This window comes from Equus asinus, chromosome 24 (assembly GCF_041296235.1).
Source record: "Equus asinus isolate D_3611 breed Donkey chromosome 24, EquAss-T2T_v2, whole genome shotgun sequence".
NCBI lineage: Eukaryota > Metazoa > Chordata > Mammalia > Perissodactyla > Equidae > Equus > Equus asinus.
In genome coordinates, this window is record NC_091813.1 from 26,309,847 (window position 1) to 26,335,616 (window position 25,770).

The 25,770-nt window shown below is 37.2% G+C and overlaps 1 protein-coding gene across 4 annotated transcripts in view; it reads left to right on the forward strand.

Moving 5' to 3' along the window:
• Nucleotides 1–25,770, forward strand: part of ORC3 (origin recognition complex subunit 3) — a 59,318-nt gene extending 33,548 nt beyond the window's left edge. For 2 of the 4 annotated variants that reach the window (XM_014848435.3, XM_070496394.1), the window contains exons 13-20: nt 727–806; nt 13,812–13,945; nt 16,526–16,602; nt 17,989–18,089; nt 21,814–21,955; nt 23,551–23,667; nt 24,601–24,680; nt 25,243–25,770. In XM_014848435.3, coding sequence (XP_014703921.2) covers nt 727–806; nt 13,812–13,945; nt 16,526–16,602; nt 17,989–18,089; nt 21,814–21,955; nt 23,551–23,667; nt 24,601–24,680; nt 25,243–25,348 — 837 coding nt within the window. In that variant the 3' untranslated portion in view covers nt 25,349–25,770. Of the gene's footprint in view, nt 1–726; nt 807–13,811; nt 13,946–16,522; nt 16,603–17,988; nt 18,090–21,813; nt 21,956–23,550; nt 23,668–24,600; nt 24,681–25,242 lie in introns of all 4 variants that reach the window. The other 2 variants (XM_014848434.3, XM_014848436.3) reach the window with 2 other exon arrangements.

Consider the following 25,770-nt stretch of genomic DNA (forward strand, 5'->3'; position numbering starts at 1 on the left):
GTACACATGATTGGTAACTGAAACAGTATTTTTTGTTCTGATGGCCACAACTAGAAACAACCACCTGAATCCCAGTGGTATTGCTTCCCCTACAATGTATTTGTGCTAATGCATTTTAACTTTCTTTAACACTTCTTTGTCACTTATACCGAGAGAGCTAATCCTCCACCTTAGTGAAATGGAAAAAAGAATCTGTTTAAGAATGTTTAATGGTTAACCTTGCGTGGCACCAAGAACTAAAAGGGAAGCAGCACTTCTGCTCCTTGCAAAATTGTGCTCCTCTGGCCTTTGTGTCATACCACACACTTGTGGACCATCCGTAGAATGGATGTTAATGGAAAAATTCTGAATTCCTAAGTCTTTGCATCCTTAACTCAAAGGTTTAGAGAACAAATATAGATATATAAGAATGACTTGTATATAAGACAATTTCTGCCATTAAGCCTTCTTTTTAATAATCACAGTATCTTTTTATCATTTTCTTATTACAAAGTGACCCGTAATATCAGCCAATCCCAATATAGTCTCGTTTTGCTTCTGTGTAAATGGTGTTCTTATAAAGCTTGATCCATGTGATATATGCCAAGTCTGTTGTCAACTAAAGAAAATGGTTGTTTTTAATAACACTAATTTTTTGTCTTGACCATTTATGATTTTGCCAAACTGGCAGTGTGCAAACTTAGTACATCACTCTTGTTTCCTCACGAGTATACTATTCACTTACAGATCAGAGAGCTGTACTGCACATGTTTGGAAAAGAACATATGGGATTCAGAGGAGTATGCATCGGCCTTGCAGCTGCTGAGGTAGTTCTTTTGTTGTTTTTTTCTTTTTTGTCTGCTCCAAGCCTGCCAATAAGTAACACCTTCCTCTAGAACTCTGCCTGCCAAGGAGTTTCATGAGCGGCCATTTTGTGTCTAATATTTGTATATATCTTGAATTTATGTTTGTAGCTTATAGTGTTTTTAATATAATGCCCATCCATTTCTTTGCTGGTTTTACCTTATTTTTGAACTTGTGATTTTTAAAGTAAAATGAGTTTTTGTTTAGTCAAATATTGACACCACATGAGGAGAGCTTAGGTATGGACCATTTTCATCCAGCCAGCTTGACGTCATGGCAGGGAAAGTAGTCATGGAAGGTGAGCTCACCATGGCCCGACCTGGCTGAGTGGAGGAGCAGCGTCACGGATGAACCTTCATTTCACGGGCTGAAACGAAGCCTGTGAAGGTCTCTGCTGACCTTGATGAGGAACAGCCAAGAGTAGGTAGTGGTTTTGATGCCTTCCCCTACCTGAGCTAGCTTTGTTCACATTAATAATGGGTAATTCATAAATTATTTACCTCCTAGTATATGAATAAATAAGATATTTTAGTGTTATTATCAGATATCAAAGATCATTTACTATCCCCAACAAATTTACGTTTTAAAGTTATAATCATTTGTTTTCCTTGGCTTTATTTGTTATATGTATGGTGACTTCTTAGTCTTCCATAAAAATAATGATCACATGGATAATGAGAAACGGAAAATCAAGTGGAGTTGTTTCTGTACAGTCTTATAATTTTCCTTAGTGCATACAAATGCTTATATGAAAATATCATAAAGAAGTCTGAGAACTGAATATTTCTTAAGTCTTGGCTTCCTCTGGGCTCACAAGAAAAGAACAGATGGGCACTAGGAGGAAAATTCACAGTGAAAGCACTTGAAGTCCGAGACTTAATAATACAGATGTTAGTGATCTAGCAGGCGCAGGTTAAGATAGGAACTAACTTTATGCCATCTGAAAAACAACTCCCCATGGAAACTAGATTGCCACTGAAAAGCTAGGTTTTATTTCATTTATTTAAATGCCAATAACAGATTTCTTTGTATTTATATACTTCAACTAGAATATTTCTAAGATTTCGTTTTCTCTTCAGCTGAACATATCTACCTCAAACACCCACTTGATTCTTGCTGGATTTCCTCTTTAACCTTTGTGATTAGTGATTGTCTTCCTTCTCCAGTTGGGTATTCGCAAACTCATAGATTCCTTTGTCCGGGAGTGACTTGTTCCTTTCCTTCTGCATCTCCCTGGCACTGGTAATCTTGGAGTACAAGTCAAGGATCAAAAATGTCAATTCCAAACTAGGGCAAGGAAACATGAGCAATAATAGTAATCATGACCCTAGTAACCATGGCTTATGAAAGCTTGCAGTGCGCCAGGCACTGTGTTCATACTTTCAGTATATCTTCCAGTCTAACACTCAGGTACATCTTAGTAGCAGATACTATTAGCCACACTTTAGAGCTGAGAAAACTGAAGCTCACGTAGGTTGCAGGTGATTTGCCTGAGATCTCTTAGCTGTTGATGGAACCGGGATTCTAATCCAAGTCTGACTTCAAAGCTCTTGTATCTTCCACTGTTCTTTGCTAAGATCTAAAATATGGATTTGGGGATCTGAGTAAAGCAGAAGCAATAAATAGAAAGTCATTTTGCTAAGCTGAGGTCAGAAACATAGGAATATAAAAAGCACTAATCGTCAACTATAGTAGCTACAGCAAGGACAGGCAAGAGTCTGGGCACTACAAGAGGGAAAAAGAATCTGGGAACTTCCAGACTGGAATTCTTTTCCACTTTGTACAGAGTAGATGTGGACAAGAAGTCAGGAACACTTGTCAGTTGAGGCATTCTAAGTAGGAATCATCTGAATTTAGGAAAACAGACATTCTTATCACTTGTCTTCAAACAATTCAAGTCATGAGAGAAAATGAGATTAAAATGATCACTGAATGTTACTTTGGAAAGAAAAACTAGGCACTGTTAGAAACATAGTACAGTAACATTTCCAATTTGAATTTTTTTGTTAAGGAGGACCTTAAAGGCAGTATTTCTCTTGAAAAATCCTTTTTCTGGAAACTGGCATATTTACATAACCATAGATCTACTTGATGAAATATTTTGTGTCCATTAAAAAGTATTTAATTCCTAACATATGTATGGAACCACAAAAGACCCCAGATAGACAAAACAATCTTGAGAAAGAACACACAGGTGGAGGCATCACGCTTCCTGATTTCAAACTGTATTACAAAGCTACAGTAATTAAAACAGTATGGTATTGGCACGAAAAGACATATAGATCAATGGGACAGAATAGAGAGTCCAGAAATAAACCCATGCATATATGGGCAAGTAATTTATGACAAAGGAGGTGAGAACATACAATGGGGAAAGGATAGTCTCTTCAATAAATGGTTTTGAGAAAACTGGACTACTATCTTACACCATTCACAAAAATCAAATCAAAATGAGTTAAAAACTTTGAACATAGACTTGAAACCATAAAACTAGAAGAAAACCAATGGTAAGCTCTTGATGTTGGTCCTGGCAATGGCTTTTTAGCTTTGACACCAAAAGCAATGGCAACAAAAGCAAAAAAAAAAAGTGGGCCTGCATCAAACTAAAGAGCTTCTGCACAGCAAAGGAAACTATCAACAAAATAAAAAGGCAACCTACTGAATGGGAGAAAATATTTGTAAATCATGTATCTGGTAAGGGGTTAACATCCAAAATATATAAAGAACTTATACAACTCCATAGCAAAAAAGACCAAACAATCTGATTAAAAAATGGGCAGAGGATCTGAATAGACATTATTCCAAAGAAGACATACAGATGGCCAACAGGTACATGAAAAGGTGCTCAGCATCACTAATCATCAGGGAAATGCAAATCAAAATAGAATGGCTGTTGTCAAAGAGACAAGAAATGTGTTGGTGAGGATGCGGAGGAAAGGGAACCCTTGTGCACTGTTGGTGGGAATGTAAACTGGTGCAGCCACTATGAAAAACACTATGGAGGTTCCTCAAAAAATTAAAAATAGAACTACCATATGACCCAGCAATTCCACTTCTAGGTATTTATCCTAAGGAAACAAAAACACTAGCTCAAAAAGATATCTGCACTCCCATGTTCATTATGGGATTATTTACAACAGCCAAGACATGGAAACAACATAAGTGTCCGTTGATAGATGAATGGATAAAGGAATTGTATACATACAACGGAATATAAAGAAGGAAATCCTGCCGTAACACTGAACTCATAGACCAGAGAACAGGTTGGTGGTTCCAGAGGTAGGGGATGGGAGATGGGCAAAATGGTTGTAGGTCCCCAAATGTACAAACTTCCAGTTATAAAATAAATAAATCCTGGGGATATAATGTACAGCATGGTGACTATAGTTAATAATATTGTATGTTTGAAAGTTGCTAAGAGAATAGATCTTAAAAGTTCTCATCACAAGAAAAGAAATTTACAACTGTGTGATAATGGATGTTAACTAGATTTATTGGGGTGATCATTTCACAATATATACATATATTGAATCATTATGTTGTACACTTGAAACTAATATAATGTTATGTCAGATGTATCTCAATTAACAAAAGTATTTACAAGGAATTTGTAATAATGTGGGAAATGTTTGTCATACATTCGTGAGTGGAAAAAGACCTACAGGATTTTATATCAGAGTTTTTTAAAAAATGTATGCAACAAAACATTGATGTGTGTGGGGGAGCATGCAAATATGCCTTTATAATATGTCATTATTTGACACAAGTGCAATGGTTCTGCATGTCTTCCATAGCCTTTCCTCTCTCACTCAACTCTTAGAGCATGAAGACTTATACAGGATATGAGTTGGTTAATTTTTTGCTCAACCATGTATCATTCCACAAGTACATATTTAAGTTTTGGAATAGGAAGTGGTAAAAAGGATGCTAACCCAGCAGTGAGCTCGATGAGTACAGTGGCTTCTCCAGGTCAGCTATGAAGGATCTTAAGAAGAAAAATTTACCTTTCTATTGGAGAGAATTTCTAAATAGCCATCTAGAAACCAAACACTAGACCAGGAATTTTTCAGACTTTTGAAATTCAAAAAACTGTTTCAATAATAAGGTCTTAAGGGTTTATATAAATCATAGACTCCTCAACTTAGAGGAACATAATGGATCAGCTGGACCTGAAGAATATTGCACTCACATCAGTAGCAGTGAATGGCTATGGGAATGATTCTTGGATTGGGGAAAATGAAAAGTGTGCCCCTCTTCTTTGGGGAATTTACTATGCCGTCCACCCTGTCAATTGAGAGTTATTCATCTAGAGTTAGCCCATGTTCTTCCAAATAAGGAAACCAAAGTGAGAAACATTGAGTGACTTTTCTGCAGTTGGCAGAGCTGGGATTTAAATCTGAATCTTCAAAGTTCAGTCCATTTTTCAGCCCTATTCCAATTATTTGAGAGGTGGTATAAAAGGAAATTTATATGGGTTTGTGGCCAATAGTCCATGTTCAGAGCATACCCAAAATTTTAAAATGAGCCAGCAGAGCAAGCCTCTGTGCACTCAGTACCCCCCCCCCCCCATCTTGGCACAGGATACAGACATATAAATGAAAGGAGCCACAGTGTCTAGGCTGCTTATCCCAAGTGTAACCTTATGTGCTTGATACAGAAACAGATTTGTAAATTGAAGTTGATTGATAGCTGAAGGAATTTACTTTAGGCCGAAAGAAATTATTCTAATTTCTGAGTAAGGCTTTTGAGTTAAACAGTAATATATTAGCAAGTCAGCTCAGCTTTCATTGAGTTAAAAAAAACATGACACATGACCCAAGTAATAATATTAACATTTGATCACTTTAGCTTAGTTCAAAGAGATTAGAGATTTGGAATCTAAATAATGCATTGTTTCCTGACTTTGCAGATCAACTTTAGATGATATTTAAAGATCTAGTTATAAAAATGACATGGGTCCACAGTCTCTGAGATCCTAAATAGCAGTAATCTAACTTTTGAGGATCTAGATTTGTCCGTGCAGAAGCTATATGAGACTGCATGCACCATTAAAATAGAATTTCTTTTTTTTAGAACAAGGATTGCCAATCCTGAATTTGTATCACATCAGGTCCTCCACAATTATCTGTGGGCTTGTGGTAAAATCAGACACACAGCTGAATTGTTGAAGCACATTTTAAAGCAAAAGATACTGAGAGCTACTGTTTTGAGAATAATGATTTGTAGGTTTTAGCATGCCTAATGATTTCTACCCTCTCCCCAAAGACTCCGAATCTGACCATTGGGAACCTGGGTGTGGTGGTCATCAGCACCATTTAAATCTGCATTTAACAAGCGCTCCACCACATTTGGACAGATGGCCCAGGGACCACACTTTGAAAAACACTGTTCTAGAAAATAAAGGGGAATAAAAGAGGGGTACCAAAAATTGAGGAAAAAAATGAAGCCATCAAAGGAAAAGAAAAGTCTTTATCTGTGGAGAGGCTGGATGGCTTTGGGCAGTTGATCTCAAATTTGTGCCAAAACTGGACTAAAGTATTCCACTGCTAATAGTGAGCAATGGCTTTTTATCTCAATAAACAGAAAAAGATCTGAATTTGTATTTTTTTAATTAAACATTTAATGCCTACTACCACTTTCCTGCTAGTAAAGTGAAAAAGTATCTAAGAAATATTAAAAACTCAAATAGCCGATGAAACTTAGTTTAACAACTTTTTTTCTTATGAACTCGGGTATACTTTTATATTGCATTAATAAAATATGTATGTATTTAGAAAAATATAAAAACATGTATAGTTTTTAGAAACAACTAAAATTGTTTCTAACCGTATGAGAGAATTAAATTTATTCATTTTGACATACAAAAAAGAGCACGGTGTTCCACAAAGGGCACCATGACTTCCAGGTGCTCCCTGACATGAACCAGTTTGAGAATAAAGAAACTGTTCTCACTAAGGCCTGAAGTCATGAAATTCTTTAGCAATGCATGGCCATTGCCTTGTTCATCCATTCAAAAAATGTTTTTTTAATGCTTGATATGTGGAGCCACTGATCTGATCACAAAGATGACCCTGGTCTTACCTACATTGAATTTTGACCAATGAGAGATTAAGGTGGATGAGTAAATAGTCAGTTACAATACAGAGTAGTAAGTGCTGTGATGGGTGAGGTCTGGGGTCCTAAGGAACTAATAGACGGGACAGCTAACCTCCACTTGGGAGGTTGAGCATTTTCTTGGAGGAAGTGGCATGGAATATGAAATATTGTCTAGGCTTAGGAGGAATTATGAATATTTTTGGTTTCCATTTCACTTGTTATGATCATATATGATTGCTTCGTTGTGTTGTCATTGAAGAAGACAACCTCTGTGGGTTTTTTTGTAAGCTTTTCTTATTTTCTTAACTTCTAGTCTTTGTTGATATATTTACAGTTTGAGTTTTTGAATATTTTCCAAAACTGTTTTACAATGGTAATGTCTGTTTAGAACTTGAGAAGTCATTATTCAGAAGACCTTTGCATTAGCCATGGATTGACCAGTTTCTCCTTGTAGCCTGTTCTCAGACGTTTATATAATCAGTACCTACTTCACCAGAAATTACTGGCTTTCTGCATGATGAAGCAGAACACTCCATTGCCCTGCAGGATGATTGCTTTTAATGATTGCTAAATGATTCTCTTTCTGTCTTAGTTAAGGAAACTTTTTTTTATGACAACCTATAAAGCTTTTAACACATTAAGTATCACAAGCCTTTTTTGAACCATTTACCTGATAGAGATATAATCACTTAAGTTGGTTAAAGATAAACAGCTCTTTTTCGGCATTAACATGGCCTATCTTAGATGTGTTTTTCCCTTTCTCTTTAAAGTAATCTAGTGTGGTGGCTTTCAAACTTTTACATTCTGACATTTTCTTTTCAATTTTATTCTAGTTCTTTTAAAGCAGAATGCTAGATGGAATCCACCAGAATTCAAAGGCCATGTCACAGTCTCCAATTCCTCTTCTCATTCTCTCTTTAACTGACGGTTTGTGCACTGTATCAAAACTACTTTGATCAAGGTCACCAGTAACCTCCCTGTTCCTAAATCTAATGGTCAGTTCTCCATCTTCATTTGTGTTAAGCTGCATTTAACACAGTTCATCACTCCTTCCTTAATGACTTCCAGGACCCAGCCTCTGGTGGTTTCTCTTCTCCCTGACAGCCTAACATAACAGTGCCCCAGGGCTTGGTTGAAAGCCCACTCTTTTCCCCTGAGTGTCAGACTGTTACTTCCATCTACCTATTCAACACCACTACTTGGACATCCAATACACATCTCAAAGTTAACATGTTCAAAACTGAATGCCTGATCTTCCCCCGGAAACCTATAATCTTTCTGTGGTCTCTCCCATTGTTCAAAGCCAAAAACCTGAGTTCTGCCTTCAAAATATATCAAGAATCAAACCTCTTCTTGCCACTTTCTCTTATTGACCAAGTCACCATCATCTCGCACCTGGATTATTGCAAGAGCCTCCTAACTAGTTTCCTTGCTTGCACACACGTTCCCCTACAGGTTTTTCTCAAAACAGCAGTCAGAATATTCCTTTTGAAATATGTCAGATAATGTTACTCCTTTGCTCAAAACCGTCCATTAACTCCTCTTTTCACTCAGAGTAAAAGCCCCAGTCTGTGCAATGACCCAACATGATCTAGACCCCATTCCCTCTCTGCTTTCATCTCCCACTACTTGGTCTCTCTTTCCACTTCAGTCACCTTGGCCTCCTTGTTCTTCTTGAACATGCCAGACATACACCCACTGTAGGCCTTTGCATGCATTGTTCCCTCTGCCAGGAAGAGCTCTTCTAGATATTTGTATGGCTAACACTCTTACCTCCTTCACATATTTGGTCAATGTCATCTTCTCAATGAGGCCTAATAACTAATTTAAAATTGAAACCTACCTGCTGACTCCAAAGCCTCCTCAATTACTCTGTTCAATACCCATTGGTATTTCCCATAATACCAATTTTTAACATACATATAGTAACACGAGATAGGTAGTGTTTGTTGTCTGTGCACCACTCTCCCGCCCCTGCTAGAAGGTAAGTTTTATGAGGACAGGGTTTTGATTCACTGAGGTATATCCCAAATGCCCACAACAGTGCTTGGTATGTAGTAGGCATTCAATAAATGTTTACTGAATGAACGAATGGTTTCATGACTAACTAATGGCTGAAACCCATTTTGAAAACCTAGTTTGAAAAATGCTGGTCTAGTGGCTAGACTCGGTCCTTAATTTTCTTCTTAGGGTGCTATATATAACAAACTTTTGGGGATAAATTAAATTTTTCATTTTTTGGTTTTCAATTAATTTTGTTCAGTTAGGTTTCAGAGTGCTTGTTGGAGTCACTCTAATAGTAACCTAAATGAAAACATAACAGCACTTTTCTGAAAGTACCCCTTGTGTTATATAACTCTGAAACCAGTCATCCACTCTTAGCAATTTGTACTTCTAGGTTTTTTCCAAGTACAAACATATATTAAATCATACTATATACAGTGTTCTACAACTTGCATTTTTTTTTGTTTTTTGGATTTGTTTGGTGGGTTTTTGTTGTGGTAGTTATTTGTTTTGCACCTAATATTCTACCACAGACACTGTCCTGAGATGCAGTACAGCATGGTCAGTAAGAGCATGGATGCCAAGCCAGACTGGGTTCAAATCCCAGCTGTGCCGTTACCACACACTGGACAAGTTACTTAAGTTTTCTGTACCTGTTTTCTCATCCGTTAACATGTGAATAATAATAGTATCTACCTCATACAGTGTTGTGGAGGTCAACTGAGGCCTGGTACATGTGTGCATATAAGTGTTAGCTGTTTTTAGTATTACTTCATTGTTTATCACTGCTATGTAATATCTCGTGTTTTGAAAGTGTAACATTTCATTTAATCAGTCCCTTGCTTGATATATATTTAGGTTGTTTCTAATTCTTCTCTGTTACAAACAGTAATCACCAGGGGTGAGTGTGTTTTTGCACATTTGTATAGTTACTTTCATAAAATAAATACATAAACATAGACTTTCAAAGTCTAAAATATAAACTCTGTTGTACCAAGGTAAACTTGTGCCAACACGGTATCAGTATTTGTTTCTCCACACTGTTGCCGATGCTGAATATTATCAGGCTTAAGTATCTTTCTTTATTGTCTTTCAGTATTTTATTTTATTTTATTTTATTATTTTTTTTTTTTTTAAGATTTTATTTTTTCCTTTTTCTCCCCAAAGCCCCCCGGTACATAGTTGTGTATTCTTCGTTGTGGGTTCTTCTAGTTGTGGCATGTGGGACGCTGCCTCAGCGTGGTCTGATGAGCAGTGCCATGTCCGCGCCCAGGATTCGAACCAACGAAACACTGGGCCGCCTGCAGCGGAGCGGGCGAACTTAACCACTTGGCCACGGGGCCAGCCCCTGTCTTTCAGTATTTTATGATAGATGGACTAGTTTTCCCCCACCCCCACACCCTACTCAGTTTTATTTTATCTGAACTACATTGAGGTAGTGATCTCTTTTTTTCAAACTAGTTATTTCCGGTACCTCCCATCCCTTCCCTACTGATTGAAATGCGACCTTTGTGTCATGTACCAAATTCCCATATATACCTTGATCTCTTTCTAGACTTAATCTCTTCTATTGGCCTCTCTATTCCTATACAAGTACCATTGATTTTAATCACTGTACTTTATACCTTTTGATATATTAATAGCCCCACTACACACACTCAAGCATACACACATTGTTCCTCTTTTTTAGGAACAATTATTTTTCCAGGTAAATTTTAGAATAATTGTATGAGGTTTTAAAACAATACCCACTGGGATTTTGTTTCAAAAAGTGTTAAAAGTATAGATTAATTTGGAATGAATTTGTATCTTTACAGTATTGAGGGTTAGAACTTAAAAATGTCTGTTCATTTATTCAGGGCTTTCATTTTTTTATGTCTTACACATTTGTTATAAATACACGTGTATTCTATGTTTTGTGTTGCCATTTTGAGCATGCTTTTTTCTTAAATAGTTTATATACAATATTGATTACATGTCCCTGTAAGGTATTAACGTGTGTGTGTATACACACACACGTCTTTTTTTTATTGAGTTATTGATAGGTTACAATCTTGTGAAATTTCAGTTGTACATTAATGTTTGTCATTCGTGTTGTAGGTGTACCACTTCACCCTTTGTGCCCACCCCCCACCCCACCTTTCCCCTGGTATCCACTAAACTGTTCTTGGTCCATAGTTTTAAATTCCTCATATGAGTGGAGTCATACACAGATTATCTTTCTCTCGCTGGCTTATTTCACTTAACATAATTCTCTCAAGGTCCATCCATGTTATTGCAAATGGAATGATTTTGTTCTGTTTTGCAGCTGAGTAGTATTCCATTGTATATATGTACCACATCTTCTTTATCCATTCGTCTGTTGATGGGCACTTAGGTTGCTTCCACGTCTTGGCTATTGTAAACAGTGCTGCAATAAACATTGGGGTGCACAGGACTTTTGGGATTGCTGACTTCAGGCTCTTTGGATAAATACCCAGTAGTGGGATGGCTGGATCGTATGGTAGTTCTATTTTTAGTTTTTTGAGGAATCTCCATACTGTTTTCCATAGTGGCTGCACCAGTTTGCATTCCCACCAGCAGTGTATGAGGGTTCCTTTTTCTCCACAACCTCTCCAACATTTGTTGCTATTAGTTTTAGATATTTTTGTCATTCTAACGGGCACACACACGTCTTTTATCCACACACCCTTTTACATCTTTAATACTTCCCCAGTTCTCTTAGATTATCTAACCTTATAATCATATCTTATACAAATAATAAATTTCATCCTCTTTTTATACCACTTGCTTCTTTTTTCTTAATTTGCTGTAGTGACTGAACTCTAGAATGATGTTGAGTAACAGTGATGATAGCAGGCCTCTTTGTTGATCCTTTCTGAGTATGTATAATTGAATTGAAAAAACTCCTCTCAATGACTTTATTGGGTTGATCACATTATTAGCTCAATCAGCCTTACTTCAAGTCTTCTTTTATTTTAAACCAGAGCATACTTGGGGAAGTTTAAGATCTTTTGCTACTCTGGAAACAATAAGAACATAATCTTTGGCTGAGAATAAAAAGAGTAATAATTATCTGAAGCCCTGGAAGTTTATGTCTGAGGAGAACGATCTACCCCCTCCAATCAAATGCCACATTAAGTTATGATTAATAAAATTTGACTTCAAAATTATGACATAATGCCATTTTTTCTTGAACCCTGAAAATGAATAATAGTCTGGGCTTCGCCTTCCTTGATATTCAAATTTGCAAGCTGCAAATAGATGCAAGGTGTGGCTGCCTGTAGCCTGGGAAGCTAGTCTTCAGCGTGCTGCTGACGTGGGTTCGCCCTCCGCCTCCATTCCTGCAGGCTCTTCGCCCCTCCCAGCAAGCCTGTGCTGGTGATTCCTTGGACCCTAGAAATGCTGATCTTATCCATTTGAGTAGGGCTAAAGGTCAGGCAGGCATAACAGATTGTTCAAGTGTATCTGACTTGGAGTAGTTAACTATCTTCTCAACAGTTTAACTCCATCGGGGCAACAGAAAACCAGAAATTTTAAATAATTTCAAATGCAATCAAGAATTAAATGTGTTGGTTTAGTTTTCTTTGACCTGTGAGCTGCCTTTCATTCACAGATAAAGAAAACACTGTGGATAATTATTTCATTGTTGTAGAAAGAGGAAGAAAAGGTTTTATACTTTTTCTTAAAACCAGGGAAAAGTTTACTTTTTGTCCACCCCAACCAGTTTCTGTATTTATTGGTTGACATTTTTTATTTTTTCATTTAAGTTTTAGTTGAAGTAACCAGCTTAATTTCTCAGTAGTTATAATCTACCTAGCTTTATATCTCTTTTTCCTAACTTAGTAATATTAGTATTTTTCCCAGATTTTTATTATGAAAAATGTCAAACGTAGACAGTTATCTTGCAGAATAATGGCCCATATTCTGGATTTGTCTGCTTGTTTCTTGATTAATATAAGAACTTTTAATCAATGTAGTCTTCATGATTTAGGTCTGTTTGGTGAGAATAATTTGTATACTTGTGTCATGGCAATTAATAATTACTAATATTGACCTGGTTCCTTTTCATTGTGTTACTGAATATGATCTTAATGGAGAGATCGTATAAAGAATGGCTCTGAGTACGGGATCCTAATTTTAGAATATCTGTGTTCTCTCTCCATTTCTAACAAAAATTTCCTCTATGGCTTTGAATGAGTTACACAACCATTCTCCCTGTGTTATAAAATAAGCAGAATTGCCTTCCTTGTTTAAAGTTCAGTGGATTTACTGACTGGTGTTTATAAAGCCCATGGAAGATGTAAAGCTTGGCTAAAATGGTAACAATTAGCAAAATGATTGTGATACTCTTTTGGTCCTTTCAAATAAGCTTTCATTTAGCCTAAGTGTTCTATCCTCAGCAGACATTTCTTGTCTCATATTTACATTTAGATCTCAAGGAGAGGGAAACTAACCTTAAATGTCTACTGTGTGGTAAGCGCTGTGCTAGATTCTTCAAATGCATCTTCTCATTTAATTTTTAAGCCTCCACCTAACCTATGAAATATATCACTTCCTATTTTTATTTTACAGACAAGGAAACCAAGGATCAGAGATGTGTAGTAACTTATTCTGTATTATAAACATAGTAAGTGCCAGAGCCAGGCTGTGAACCCAGATCTTTGTAAATTTTCTAAGTTGAGCTTTATGTAAGAACTCTTCTGAATACTACGTCACTGAAGAAAATCTCTCCAAAAAAAGTTGGTAGCTACTAATGAAGAATTTACACCATCTTCTGACCAGAAACATTTAATATGTAGACAATGTTTTTTAAGTATATTAATTTTCCAGTTATATTACATCCCCTGTCACTGACTCTGTTCTAGGATGTTGGCAAAGGATGAACTGATGACCATACTTGAAAAATGTTTCAAGGTTTTTAAGTCCTCTTCTGAAAAGCAGCTTGGCAGCACAGCAAAGAAAATAGAGGAGCTCCTGGCCCAGTTTCAGAGCCTTGATGGTGAGAATATAATATCTTGCCAATTCTACTAGCTATGACAGTCATTTAACTAAAATAACATGGAAACCCCCACATTCTGATGTGTTGAGAGTTGAAGAGATAAAGTAGTTCATGAGCAGTCAGTATAACAGGACTGAGAATATCACCTCTTCACAGTCACAGTAAGCCAAATGGTTCTCTTCTAGATATGGTTTCAATGATGAAAAGCATCAAATGGGCAGGAAAAAAAAAATGGCAACAAAACGAAATTAGAAAGATTGGAGAGAGTAGCAGGGCATCATAATTAAGGACTCCTTTTGGATGTTTTTTCTTAAGCATTTCATCAAGTTCTTTATAGATTTCAAAAACAATGCATAAATCATTTGTAACCCTGAAAAATTAATAGCTTGAACTGCTTTCACAGCACTGAGGCTCATTGCTATGCTGATTACCAAAATATGCATGAGGTTTGCTTTAATCAGATTTACAAAGGCTTGACTCTCTCAGTCCTAAATGAACTGAGGCAGCCTGGCATTCCTCACTGTTGGAGGGCTACAGTTTCCTTTAATTTGCACGACCTCCACACAATCATTTGTATCCTGATTGTGCACACGTAGCCATGTTCTGTTCTCGAATGCTTCAGGACTTCTTTGTTGTAATGGGGCACCATGGATTGATACTGATCATTAACTTTTCATGGGCTCTTCTCTTGCTTTATTTCTAGCATCAAAATATGATATTCTTCTGGTAAAACAGACAAAATGAGTGTGCACCTTTTATTTTCCCCCAGTTAGGGAAATGTTTTAACAGAGTTTGGGGAAAAGAGGCAGCATGGTGTGTAAGCACACAGATTGGACATGGCATGATGAAACATTTCACTTGGAATGTCTATATCCTTTTCTATGTTTGGCAAGTGTTCCTTTGTCTTGAAAATCCTTTGGATTTAGGAAAGCGCTTTTGCTGAAATGCCTCCGTATCTCTCCATTGTTGCAGTGCTAGGCACCTGATGAGTGCTGAGTCAATGGAAGGCGAAAGAGAAAGGTTGCTTGACTCTTAGAGTGGCAGGAGCAGCTAGTATGAAGTACTCTACAGTACAAAGGGGTTCCCTCCGAATTATGTGTAGGCATTGCTCCTTTGCACTAGAGCCTGAGCTGAACCATTTTTCAAGTCATAAAAATTGTAAAGGGCTGGAAATTCATATCATAGAGATCACTGAGGACAGCTACAAACAGAAATTAAAGCCCAGGAAGAGAAAGTAACTTGCTCCAGATCACAGCGAACTAGTGGTGGCACCCAGACTAGAGCCCACCTCTCTTAACCACCAGCTCATTGTTTTTTTCCTCTGATTCACAATTTAAATGTCCCCCTAATTGTGGTCATTGGGATAGTCAGGGGCCACCACTGAGGACATAAATAGGCTAAAAGAGTTAGAGGAATATCAGATAAATTAGGTAAATTTCAATCTTTTACAAAATTGGACTCGGGGATTTTTGTAAAATGAAATTGCAGATATAATTTTAATTGAAGTTTATGTAACATAAGGTAGAGAACAAATTCTGTGATGTTCTAATATTAAATAGAGGAATGCTGCTTTTAGAAATGGGAAGGCTGGAGATTGAGTGACACATTGTCAATAATAAAGTGAAATTAAACTGCTACACTGGACAAGTAGAAATATTTGACTATATGCTAGCTCTGGTTCCTTAACACTTATTACATATTACAGTCTGGGTTTAAAATTACATTTGGAGGGTTAAGTAAGCCAGACTGTCATATCAGATTTATTTTTAAGGCTTTACTACATGTTAATGAAATGGGACAAAGAATTTATTAGATATTTTAACCTTCAGTTATATCTTTCTTGAACCAAGAATTATCCATGGCTAAAAAGAAATTTATTCTTTGAGAACAATGCAGATTCTCCAGCCTCATCCCTCTGTCTTAGATTTAGGCCAAATCAGTCATGTGAGTGTAAGGTTCCTTAAACCTGCCCTGCCCTGGAAGGAGGATATTAGGGCCTCATGCTCTCTAGAAGCACAGCTACACCTTCTGCCAGGTTTGACCTTCTGTTCTCGTCACTAAAGAACCATGATGCACTTTGCATTTTAGAAGAATATTTCAAAACTTTTACACCTTACCCTCTTCATACTCAAATAGCATTGTGCCAAAAAATAGTGAATTGGAAGATCGAGGCCAAGTTTGCCAGGGTGTATTGTGTTGTTTACAATCTTGGCATAGTCAAAGGAATACAATTTAAATCTATTTATTTGTTTTTTAAAAGCTATTTATAACAGCACAAAGATTGGAGCTTTTTGCTGTTGGTTTGGGGGTTTTGTTTGTATTTTGTTTTGTTTTCATTGTGGTCACATTTTAAAAAATTCAGTACCTAGTATTTTGAAGACTTCTCTGCAGCATAACCTACGTAGTATTTATTGACCTTTGGCTTCTGGAAAAAATCATTTATCTGATGGAACCTTGATCCCTTGACACATTAAAAAAAAAGATGAGACTTTATTTCCCTTGAGTAGTAGAAATGTTTGTTCTCTTGACTTGAATGGATATACCCTAGTAAATGGATATTGGTTTGTGTATTAAAAGCAGAAGCCAAAGAGGAAGAAGATACTTCTGGGTCACACTCAAAGGGGCTTCAGAAGACAGACCTCTATCATCTTCAGAAGGTCAGGTTACTTTCTTTTCCTTGCAACATCCTGTGATGCTTGCAACATCCTGTGATGTTCCCTTTTTTCTGTGTGTGCTCTAGATTAGTGCTACTTGGATGTTGTTTTCATTTTTAAACTACAACCAGGAACAAAGCAGACTTTGTAACTCACTTATAAATTGAACATACTGTTTATCCCACTGCCATTCCCATTTTCCATGTATGCTAGCTAAGTTACTAGCTTACATAGGTGGAAACTGTTCCTGTAGCCTGAGAGAAAGAGAATTAACTAGCAATAAGGGAAAAATGGGAACATGGCTGCAAAAAAGTAATCTGATTATCGGATGTATTTGTTTTCCTGTTTGATCAAACTGAGAGCTCCAAAACAGCCTAACACACTAGTTTTAGATATTTTTGATTTTTTTTAATGTGTATCCAGTATACAGCAGAAATTGAGCCACAGTGTATATCCAATATAATCTTTTTGAAATAGTTCTAACTTGGATCTTGGTTGTCAAAGTAAAGAACCTTGTTTGTACCATCATAACAAGTTATGATAAATGTAGAGTAAAATTTCAATCTAAGCAAAACAAAACATATGGAGTCTATTCTGTTAGTATGGCAGAAGGGCAAGGGTTTTTTTTTTTTCCTTCTGAGTCCTTTTCTTAAATGAAGTAACAGGTTGTGGATAATGAGCACTCTGCAATATAACTTAGTAATGAAGTGAAATGCCCTTTTCCTCTTTCTCTGAAAATTCACTTGATGTATATCTGAAGCAAAGGCCTAGGAGGAGAGATTCTTTCCAGACCTCAAAAATAAAAGATAAGGGGCTGGCTCCGTGGCCAAGTGGTTAAGTTCGTGTGCTCCGCTGCGGCAGCCCAGGGTTCAGATCCTGGGCGCGGACATGGCATTGCTCGTCAGGCCATGTTGAGGTGGTGTCCCACATCCCACAACTAGAAGGACCTGCAACTAAGATATACAACTGTGTATCAGGGGGGTTTGGGAAATAAAGCAGAAATAAATAAATAAATAAAAAATAAAAGATAAGAGGCCAGCCTGGTGGTATAGTGGTTAAGTTCGCAGGCTCCACTTCAGCAGCCCAGGGTTAATGGGTTTGGATCCCGGGGGCAGACCTACATGCTGCGCATCAAGCCATGCTGTGGTGGCACCCCACATACAAAATAGAGGAAGATTGGCACAGATGTTAGCTCAGGGACAATCTTCCTCACCAAAAAAAAAAAAGAAAGAAAGAAATTTAAGCACAATCCATTTTGATCTGGTTCTTTCTCTGCACATTATGTTTTATGGAAAGGGCATCAACTGCCTCTGCCTAAGCAACAGAGCTCCCTTTTGAGGGGTTTTCTGTCTCAGAATCACCAGAAAAGGTATGTTCTTTCATCCATAGTCCTTATTGGAAATGAAGGAGTTAAGAAGAACCAGTAAGAAACAGACCAAGTTTGAAGTACTCAGAGAAAAAGTTGTGAACTTCATTGACAGTCTGGTGAGGTGAGTCTGTTGCTCTTAAGAGCTAAAAAGCAGCCTATCTTCCCAAAAAGCACTGGTGTGATAGCTGTCCACAGCCACTCTAGGACGCTTTCTCCTATATTAGGCTTTATGCTTCTCAGCTTCCTCCGTCCAGTTTAGAATTGTAGTGTTGATTATTTTCCAGCCTTATTAGGATGTCTAATCAAATGACTTAGTTCATTCTTTTACTGACACTTCAAGAACACAGGTTTAAACTTGATCTAGTTCATTAGGCTGGGGCAGAGAGTCGGGTTGGGGGTGGAAACAAAAACTGTCTCCTTTCTAATAACAAGTGTTTGCATTTCCTTTTATCCTTGCTCTATCTTTGCTGGGAGTATGCTGGATCTGCGCCAAGCCAAGAAAACAGACAGAGCAAACTAGCCGTAATGCCCTGTTTTATCCTGAGTAAAGGACTTCTAATTCTGAAGAACACCAGCACAACTCATTATCAGGACTACATTCATGTTGAGAAATGTACTCATAGTCAATTTAGAAATCCACTAGTCCTGCCTATATTTTAAGATGATTCCATTTTGGGAAACCTAGATCATTCTGATTCATGGATATCCCAAAAGCCAGCCCTATGTAGCTGTGTAAAATCACCCACCTAAGCTGCCTGTCAGGCAATTGGAACATACCATAGGAAAAAAAAAATGAGAAGTGTGAAAAATAAAAGTAGGAAATAACTGTTATTTATCATTGCTTATTCTGTTTTTTAATGGCAGTTCAAACTCAACAGCAGGCTAGGCACTAGTACTAAGAAAACAGCAGCTCAGTTATTGAAGACAGAATGGTTTTCTGATAAATTACCTATCCTTGAAAGTGAAAAGTTCCATTTTGCAGGGCAGTGTGGGGGCAGAGTCATTGTTCCTAGTCACTGGGGAGAAATTACTAATGCCATGAAAGAGGTCCAAATGACCAACCAAGTGTAACAAAAGGAAGGTTAAAGTCAGAGAACTGTGTCATATAAAAGTGATGCAATGCAATATTGAACTGACCTACTGGCCAGAAATGACCTTTTAGAACTCATACAGTTGACCTTGTCTTTGGTGTTCTTGTAGTTTCTAGACCCAAGTTCCTGGCTCTTTCCTTTCACCAAGTTGTGACTATTGTAGTTGGTAAAAATAATTTTGCCATGTAATTTAGCATAATTTATAGGCCAAATGTCAGGTTCCTTTCTGAGTTCCCACAAATCCCAAATTGTAGGTTCTGAAGCCAAACCAACCATTCCCCTTTTGTGACCTTTCACCTAATATGTCTCACTTTTTACCTTTCTGAGCAGTTAATGAAACAAAACTGAGCATGATTGAAATGTGTTGTGTTGGGGAATCATAAAATTTTCCATACGAGGATTTACTGTCTTTACCAAGATTGACTATCTCAGAAGGGAAGACATAGGTTTGTAGCATGTTAGAGCTAAAAGGGACCTGAGGAGTCATGTGGCAGCTAAAGTCCCGAGAGAGGCTATGACTTGTGGAAAGTCACAGTCCCAGTTTGCTGACATCTGTCAAAAGGCCCTCTCGATTTCTCCACACTGTCCCCAAGGACCACATCACAGATGTTTGACCAGATCTTGGAGTTCTGGAGAAAAGATGTCCTTTAAAGATAAACATAAGCACTAGGCTCCAGGAGGCGGGGTTCCCAGTATACCATGAACAGCTCTTGCTGAAACTACTGAGAGCAGAGAATAAGTTGCCACTTTGTAAGTTACTGTTTTCACCAAAATACAAGCTTCAACTCTGTAGCCTTTGTTGTTATTAAGTGGTCCTCCCAGTTCCCTCCAAAGCACCTCTCTTTTGCTTGTGAACTCAGATCTGAATTCAAAATGAGCATCATCCAATGCTCTAGTGCGAGACTCACTGCTTATTTCTTCTCACAGCAAATAAGATACAGAAGTATATTTTTATGCCAATCTCCAAGTTTGCAGTTAGACAAAAAATTCTAATGTATGATTTGTTACTGTTGTTCAACTAATGTAGCCCAGTGGAAACCAAATACAGGCAAATATTTTGCCTGTGATGGAAGTTCTTTGAGGATATCCAAAGGCTTTTTGCCTTGGGAATTGCCTAAATTTCTAAACATTAAAGATGTGAAAAAGGGAGAGGAGTACAAATGTGAAAGAATAGTTTCTTTGAAATTGACTCTATCTGGTTGCCTTGTTAGATTTCCAGTCCTTATTATATTGCAAGGACTTCAGTAGTGTCTTTTAATGGCAGTTATGTATAATGAGTGGGGAAAAGAGCCTGAGGTTGGTGTAGGAAGAGTTTGTGGTCAGAAATTACAGATGGGCAGCCAGCCATTCAGGGTGGCAGCCAGCATCACCCATTCCTGAAGTTACAGCTAAATTAACTTAACCTTGAGTATGATGTTAGTAGTACTTGAGGTGTAGAATTCTGGTCTTTAGGGCCAAGTCAAAATCCTACCCTTTGTGCAAATGAGTTTTATTCCAATTGACTCTGGAGAAGGTGCTGCATCTAGAACTGGAATGAGCAGAGGGCCAGGAGCTCTTGAGACTGGGAGAAGGGAGATGGTGATGAGTGATGTAAATGGTTAATATGCTCTTCACTTCCTCTCTTCCTCAAAGCAACTGACGGCACAGGTGAAGCAGGTGTAGTGGGATTTTCTAGGCAGTGTTATCCTCTCCAGAAGGGAGAAAGCCAGGACACCAGGAAGAAGAGGGGTAATTTTCCTGGTGGCTGGGCTGAGGTAGCTGCTTTGTTCTGCCTGCCCTGGTGGGAAAACGAGCTGCCACAAATCTGTCATGTGGCCAAAATACTTTACGCCCAGGACTGGACTAAGCCCCAGGAATCTTTATGAAGGCATGTGAGTTAACTACTTTAATCAAGTTAGTGACTTATTACTCTGTCTTTGGGTTGTGTGTGCCAAAGCTTCCGCCTTCCAATTTACTACCTTCCAGGCCACTGAAGGGCAATGTTACTGTCATAGCACAGACCAGCTGATGGGCTCATTATAAATTTAAAGTGAACTTTTTAATGCTTTATTTTTTAAGTTCAGATTTCATTAAAATTGGTTTGTCATCTACCTCATAAATAAGGCAAAAATCTCAAGTTACAATGGCTATTTAACAACTGAAATTTTAATAACGAACAATGTGTTTGTTTTTCAATACTCTGAAGCTAAAATTCAGCCTTTTCTGCCTTCTAAAGTAAAAAAGTAATTCAACATATAAAAAACTTTCAGGGTATCATTTCTATAAGAGATATCACTTAAAACATTTTCTGTGATCCAGAAAGAATTTCCTAAACTCTTAATTCCAGGTCTGAGGCCTGTGTTTAACACTGCCAAGAATTAAATGTTATGGTAAAGAATGTGGATATCTCAGTTTTCTAAATAATTTACTTTATGAAAGTATTCATTCATACTTTAAGAAATTCTACCTTAAAGATCTTAAACAAAAAAGTAATTTATGCACATTTGTTCCAAAAGGTTTAAATCAGAACTGAAATACATACTTTTTTGTACTCTAAGGAGTCTGAACATTTTTAAAAATACTATATGGAAGAGGTACAGTTCTGAGTTAATCTACACTGGATTTGATATTTGGGTTTTCTTTCATTTGTTTTTGGTGTTTGTTGATTTTGCTCTTTAAGTAAATTCAGTCTTCCACAGAGGATTGACAAAAATATTATATTGAAAATAAACCTGTGCTTATCTAAAAGCTGACACTTAACTTGGGCTGTTCCAGAGAGTATCTTCTGCCCCCAGAGACACAGCCTCTGCACGAGGCGGTGTACTTCAGTGCCGCCCACACGCTTCGTGAGCACCTGAATGCTGCTCCGCGAGTAGCCCTTCACACCGCACTCAACAATCCTTATTATTATCTCAAGGTAAGGAGCAGACTCATTTTTCGGAGAGTTTAGTTCAGACCCAAGACTTCTTTATCACAAGAATATTGTATATTTGCAGTTCTAAGGAGCAAGGAGTTGGCAGCTCAGGGTCGCATCTCTTTCAGCTATTTTTGAAAATTCTTTAGATTTTTGAGGGCATTTTCTAAGCCAGTGAAGATACCAGTTAGTAGACAACTAATGCTGCCAACTTTTGATCATGTGTAAATGTCTTCCCTTCATGTGATAAAACCAGATCATAGGCATTAAGACTGGAACGTATAATGCTACTAGTACTGTGAAAATTAAGGAAGAGTTTCCTGCAGACATAGCAGTAGATAACGGGTCAAACAATACGGCTTAATGAAATTACTTGAAAGATCTAAATGATTGTTTCTGATGGAAAAAAGAAAAACTTTGGGATTTCATTTTAGATTTTAAACCAAAGAAAGATCTACTCCGGGAGATACCTCCAGAGCTGAGTTTAGAGGAGGGCCAGCAGTCTGCCAGGGATGAAACTAAAATCCAGACACGTTTGCTAGTTCCAAGAAATTGTTCTTTAAACAGAGTTCAAAACGGTTCAGAATTTTAAAAACTTTCTTATGACCAGGTAAAGTGATCACTTTAAACATTTCAGTAAGCTATATTTCAGTAAGTTATATATACATGAAATAACTTGATATTTTGCTAATAAGTTATCAACTCAGTTAAGCACCTAGAAATCTTGCCATAAATACTTAAGTGACTCCATGAAAAACCCATGAAGTGTTCCAACTGGTTTTTTGTTCCAAAATAGCACACAGACCAAGATGCTAAGCATTACAGAGGAATACTTGGTAGGAAGATATAAATCAACAGTTTTCAATGATGGTGATAGTGGGGAGCTTGAATAATTTCATATTGAAAAGCACAAAATGTCAATTATTTTTATTATATAAACCACAAATTAACTCTGACAGTGTCTTTTTGGCTAGTGGCAGGTCACAGAAGAGGACTCGTGCAGTCCCAGCAGTCTTTGGGAGGATATATTATAATCTCTGAGCATATGTGTGAGAGAGATTCTCTCTCAGTAAGAACCATGGATTTCAAATAGGTTGAAAAAGTGCTGATGGTTTTTGTAGGGGTTAGGATCTGCAGTGCTGTCAACACAGTCTTCTTTGAGAGAACTTATAGCCTTGGTAGTGGTGTGGTGTGTTGGTATTTATTAATAGAGTAACTGCTAGAATTCACATAATTACAAATGTTGGAAGTGGCATTTTATTGAAAATCCACAAAGAATTCCATAAACTGTTTATGGAAAGCAGAAGTGCTTTAGGGTCTTGGAAATTAATAATATATGATTAAAATGAAAAATATGCTTGTCTTCTAATCCTGGGAGTATTCTTCTAGTGAAAAGGAGCTAGGGGGATTATGATCAAGACCTAATCCTAAACAAAAACTAGCTAAATTTTAGAGAGTAAATGCAACCCCCTAAATAAAGCAAACCAAAGACTCCATTTACTGGATTACTAAATTTAGGTTAGGGACTTCATTAATATCTGTTTTTGTTCCTAATGATTTCTAAAGTGTAGTCATCTTAAGTTTACTGTTATTTTTAGAACGAAGCACTGAAAAGTGAAGAAGGCTGCATTCCAAATGTTGCCCCCGACATCTGCATAGCATATAAACTGCACCTAGAGTGTAGCAGGCTGATCAACCTCGTGGACTGGTCAGAGGTAGGTCAGGGAGGAGAGAGAGAGCTGTTTACTTGTCTAACCACCCATGACAACTTTCCTGGAATGTTTTTCTATTTTTGGTACTTTGAAACTCTTTTTTTTTTAATGCCCTGTCTTTTGTTTGGAAAACGTAAATCACCTCATACTTCAAAAGTTCCTCCAGAAAAGCAGCTAACTGCTCAACAGTCCCATTCCCAATCATTCTGATCCCACATGCCTCAGCCAAGCCAATCCTGCGTTCATGCCAGGTCAAAGTAAGCGTGTGACCTAACCTCACAGTTAACAATAAGTGAAAACAGTTTAGGTCAGTTCTGTTATTCGACAAAATAAAAAAGTATATTATTAACTAGCATTTCTCTTATTGCATAAAAGAAAAAACATGTATTGGAATAACTACCCAACAGATTTAAGTTGCAATCAGGAAGTACAAGGAATACTTGGCAAGGCAATGGACAGCTGTTGTTACTCTTTCCGATAAGTAACTATTCTTCCCCTCCTCAGAAGAATACTGCAAATTTAACTCTGTTGAAGGTCCTATTTGACAGATGTGATGTCACCATATAAAATATGCATAATTGGCTGCTTCCAAGAAAATCAGGCATTTTCCTGGGGTAATGGAGGTTGGGGAGTGCAGGATACAGGGCATCCTTTGCTTTTCAACTTTGACTAGTTTTGTTTCTTGTTTTTCTCTGTATACTTCCTAGTTCTCTGAAATGTAAGAGTATTCAGGAACCATTCCATTGTGTTTTAATGTGTACCTGCTTTAAAGTGATCATCAGTTTTGAGAATCTGAAATTTGGTATAATAAAAAATATGTGCCAGCTATCAGCAGTAGCTGTGCATGACCTGGCTTAACACAGAGCCATCAAAGGCAATAAAGGATGTCTGGCAACAGTAGAGATTTTTATTTTCTTCTGTATTGTCTCTCAAAAGGCTTTTGCAACAGTTGTGACAGCTGCTGAAAAAATGGATGCTAATTCTATAACCTCAGAAGAAAGGAATGAAATTATCCAGTATCCTTTTAAACAACTTCTATAATGTCCAAGTATACATACAGAATATAAGTTTAGTTTCTCCAGATCTACATTAGAGATTTATAAAGACATGCTCCAACCAACCTTATTACTTACTAATATTAATCATACCATCCCAAAATAACTTGTTTATAAATATTCATTCGAAATTTAGTCTAAAAACAAGACCAAATCTGAAATATTGGTCTAAAACTTACATGAAGGTCATATTCCAAAATTCACCAAAAATGTCCGAAACTGTCACTCAATTCTCTACTTTTCTAAGGTTATTAATATACTTTTCGAATTTGGGGGGTGGGGCAATTTTCACACTATGTGAAAAATTAGAATTAGGTAAGCAAGTGTTAAGCACTTTTCCATTTGTGTCTTATTGACATTGGATTCTAGTATATTTAATGTTTTCCAGGATGGGTTATAGTTTAATTTAGAAGTATATTTTTGAACTATATTTCAGTTTACTAACTAATGTTTTAACATTGAGATTTTAACTTCTTTTTATCAAAAATACAACATGGTGAATTTCCTTAGCTACAGCCTCCAGTGCTCGGTTTATTAGAGCTGTTTCTGAACTAGAACTTTTAGGATTTATAAAACCTACCAAACAGAAGACTGACCATGTGGCAAGGCTAACATGGGGAGGCTGCTAGAAGGCAAATGAATGAAACCAGAAGGATCCCATTTAGCTTAAGAGAAAAAGGAGACCAGCCATATTTACATACCTCTACAGGAAGACTGTTCTGGAAAGAAATGAAATGTGTAATCCCCATGTGATATTTGACAAGTAGACTGCTAACCCCCAACAGGAATGTATCAAAACACCTTTGGAGTACTTTAGAATCCACTAAATAATTCACTTACATTGTAACCAAAACCTCTCCTGTTACCACTATAATTTTCACAGCCATTACTAAATTATGAATAAATTGTTTTTGAACAAAATAATGTATAAATGTAATAAATTCCTTTATCCAGGAGTATAAATTATTTGCATTTGATTGAATGGTACTCATTCCTGCTCCCCCAGTGTCTTGCACTGGCCTTCCTCACTTTAGTAAACTGTGTCGTAAGT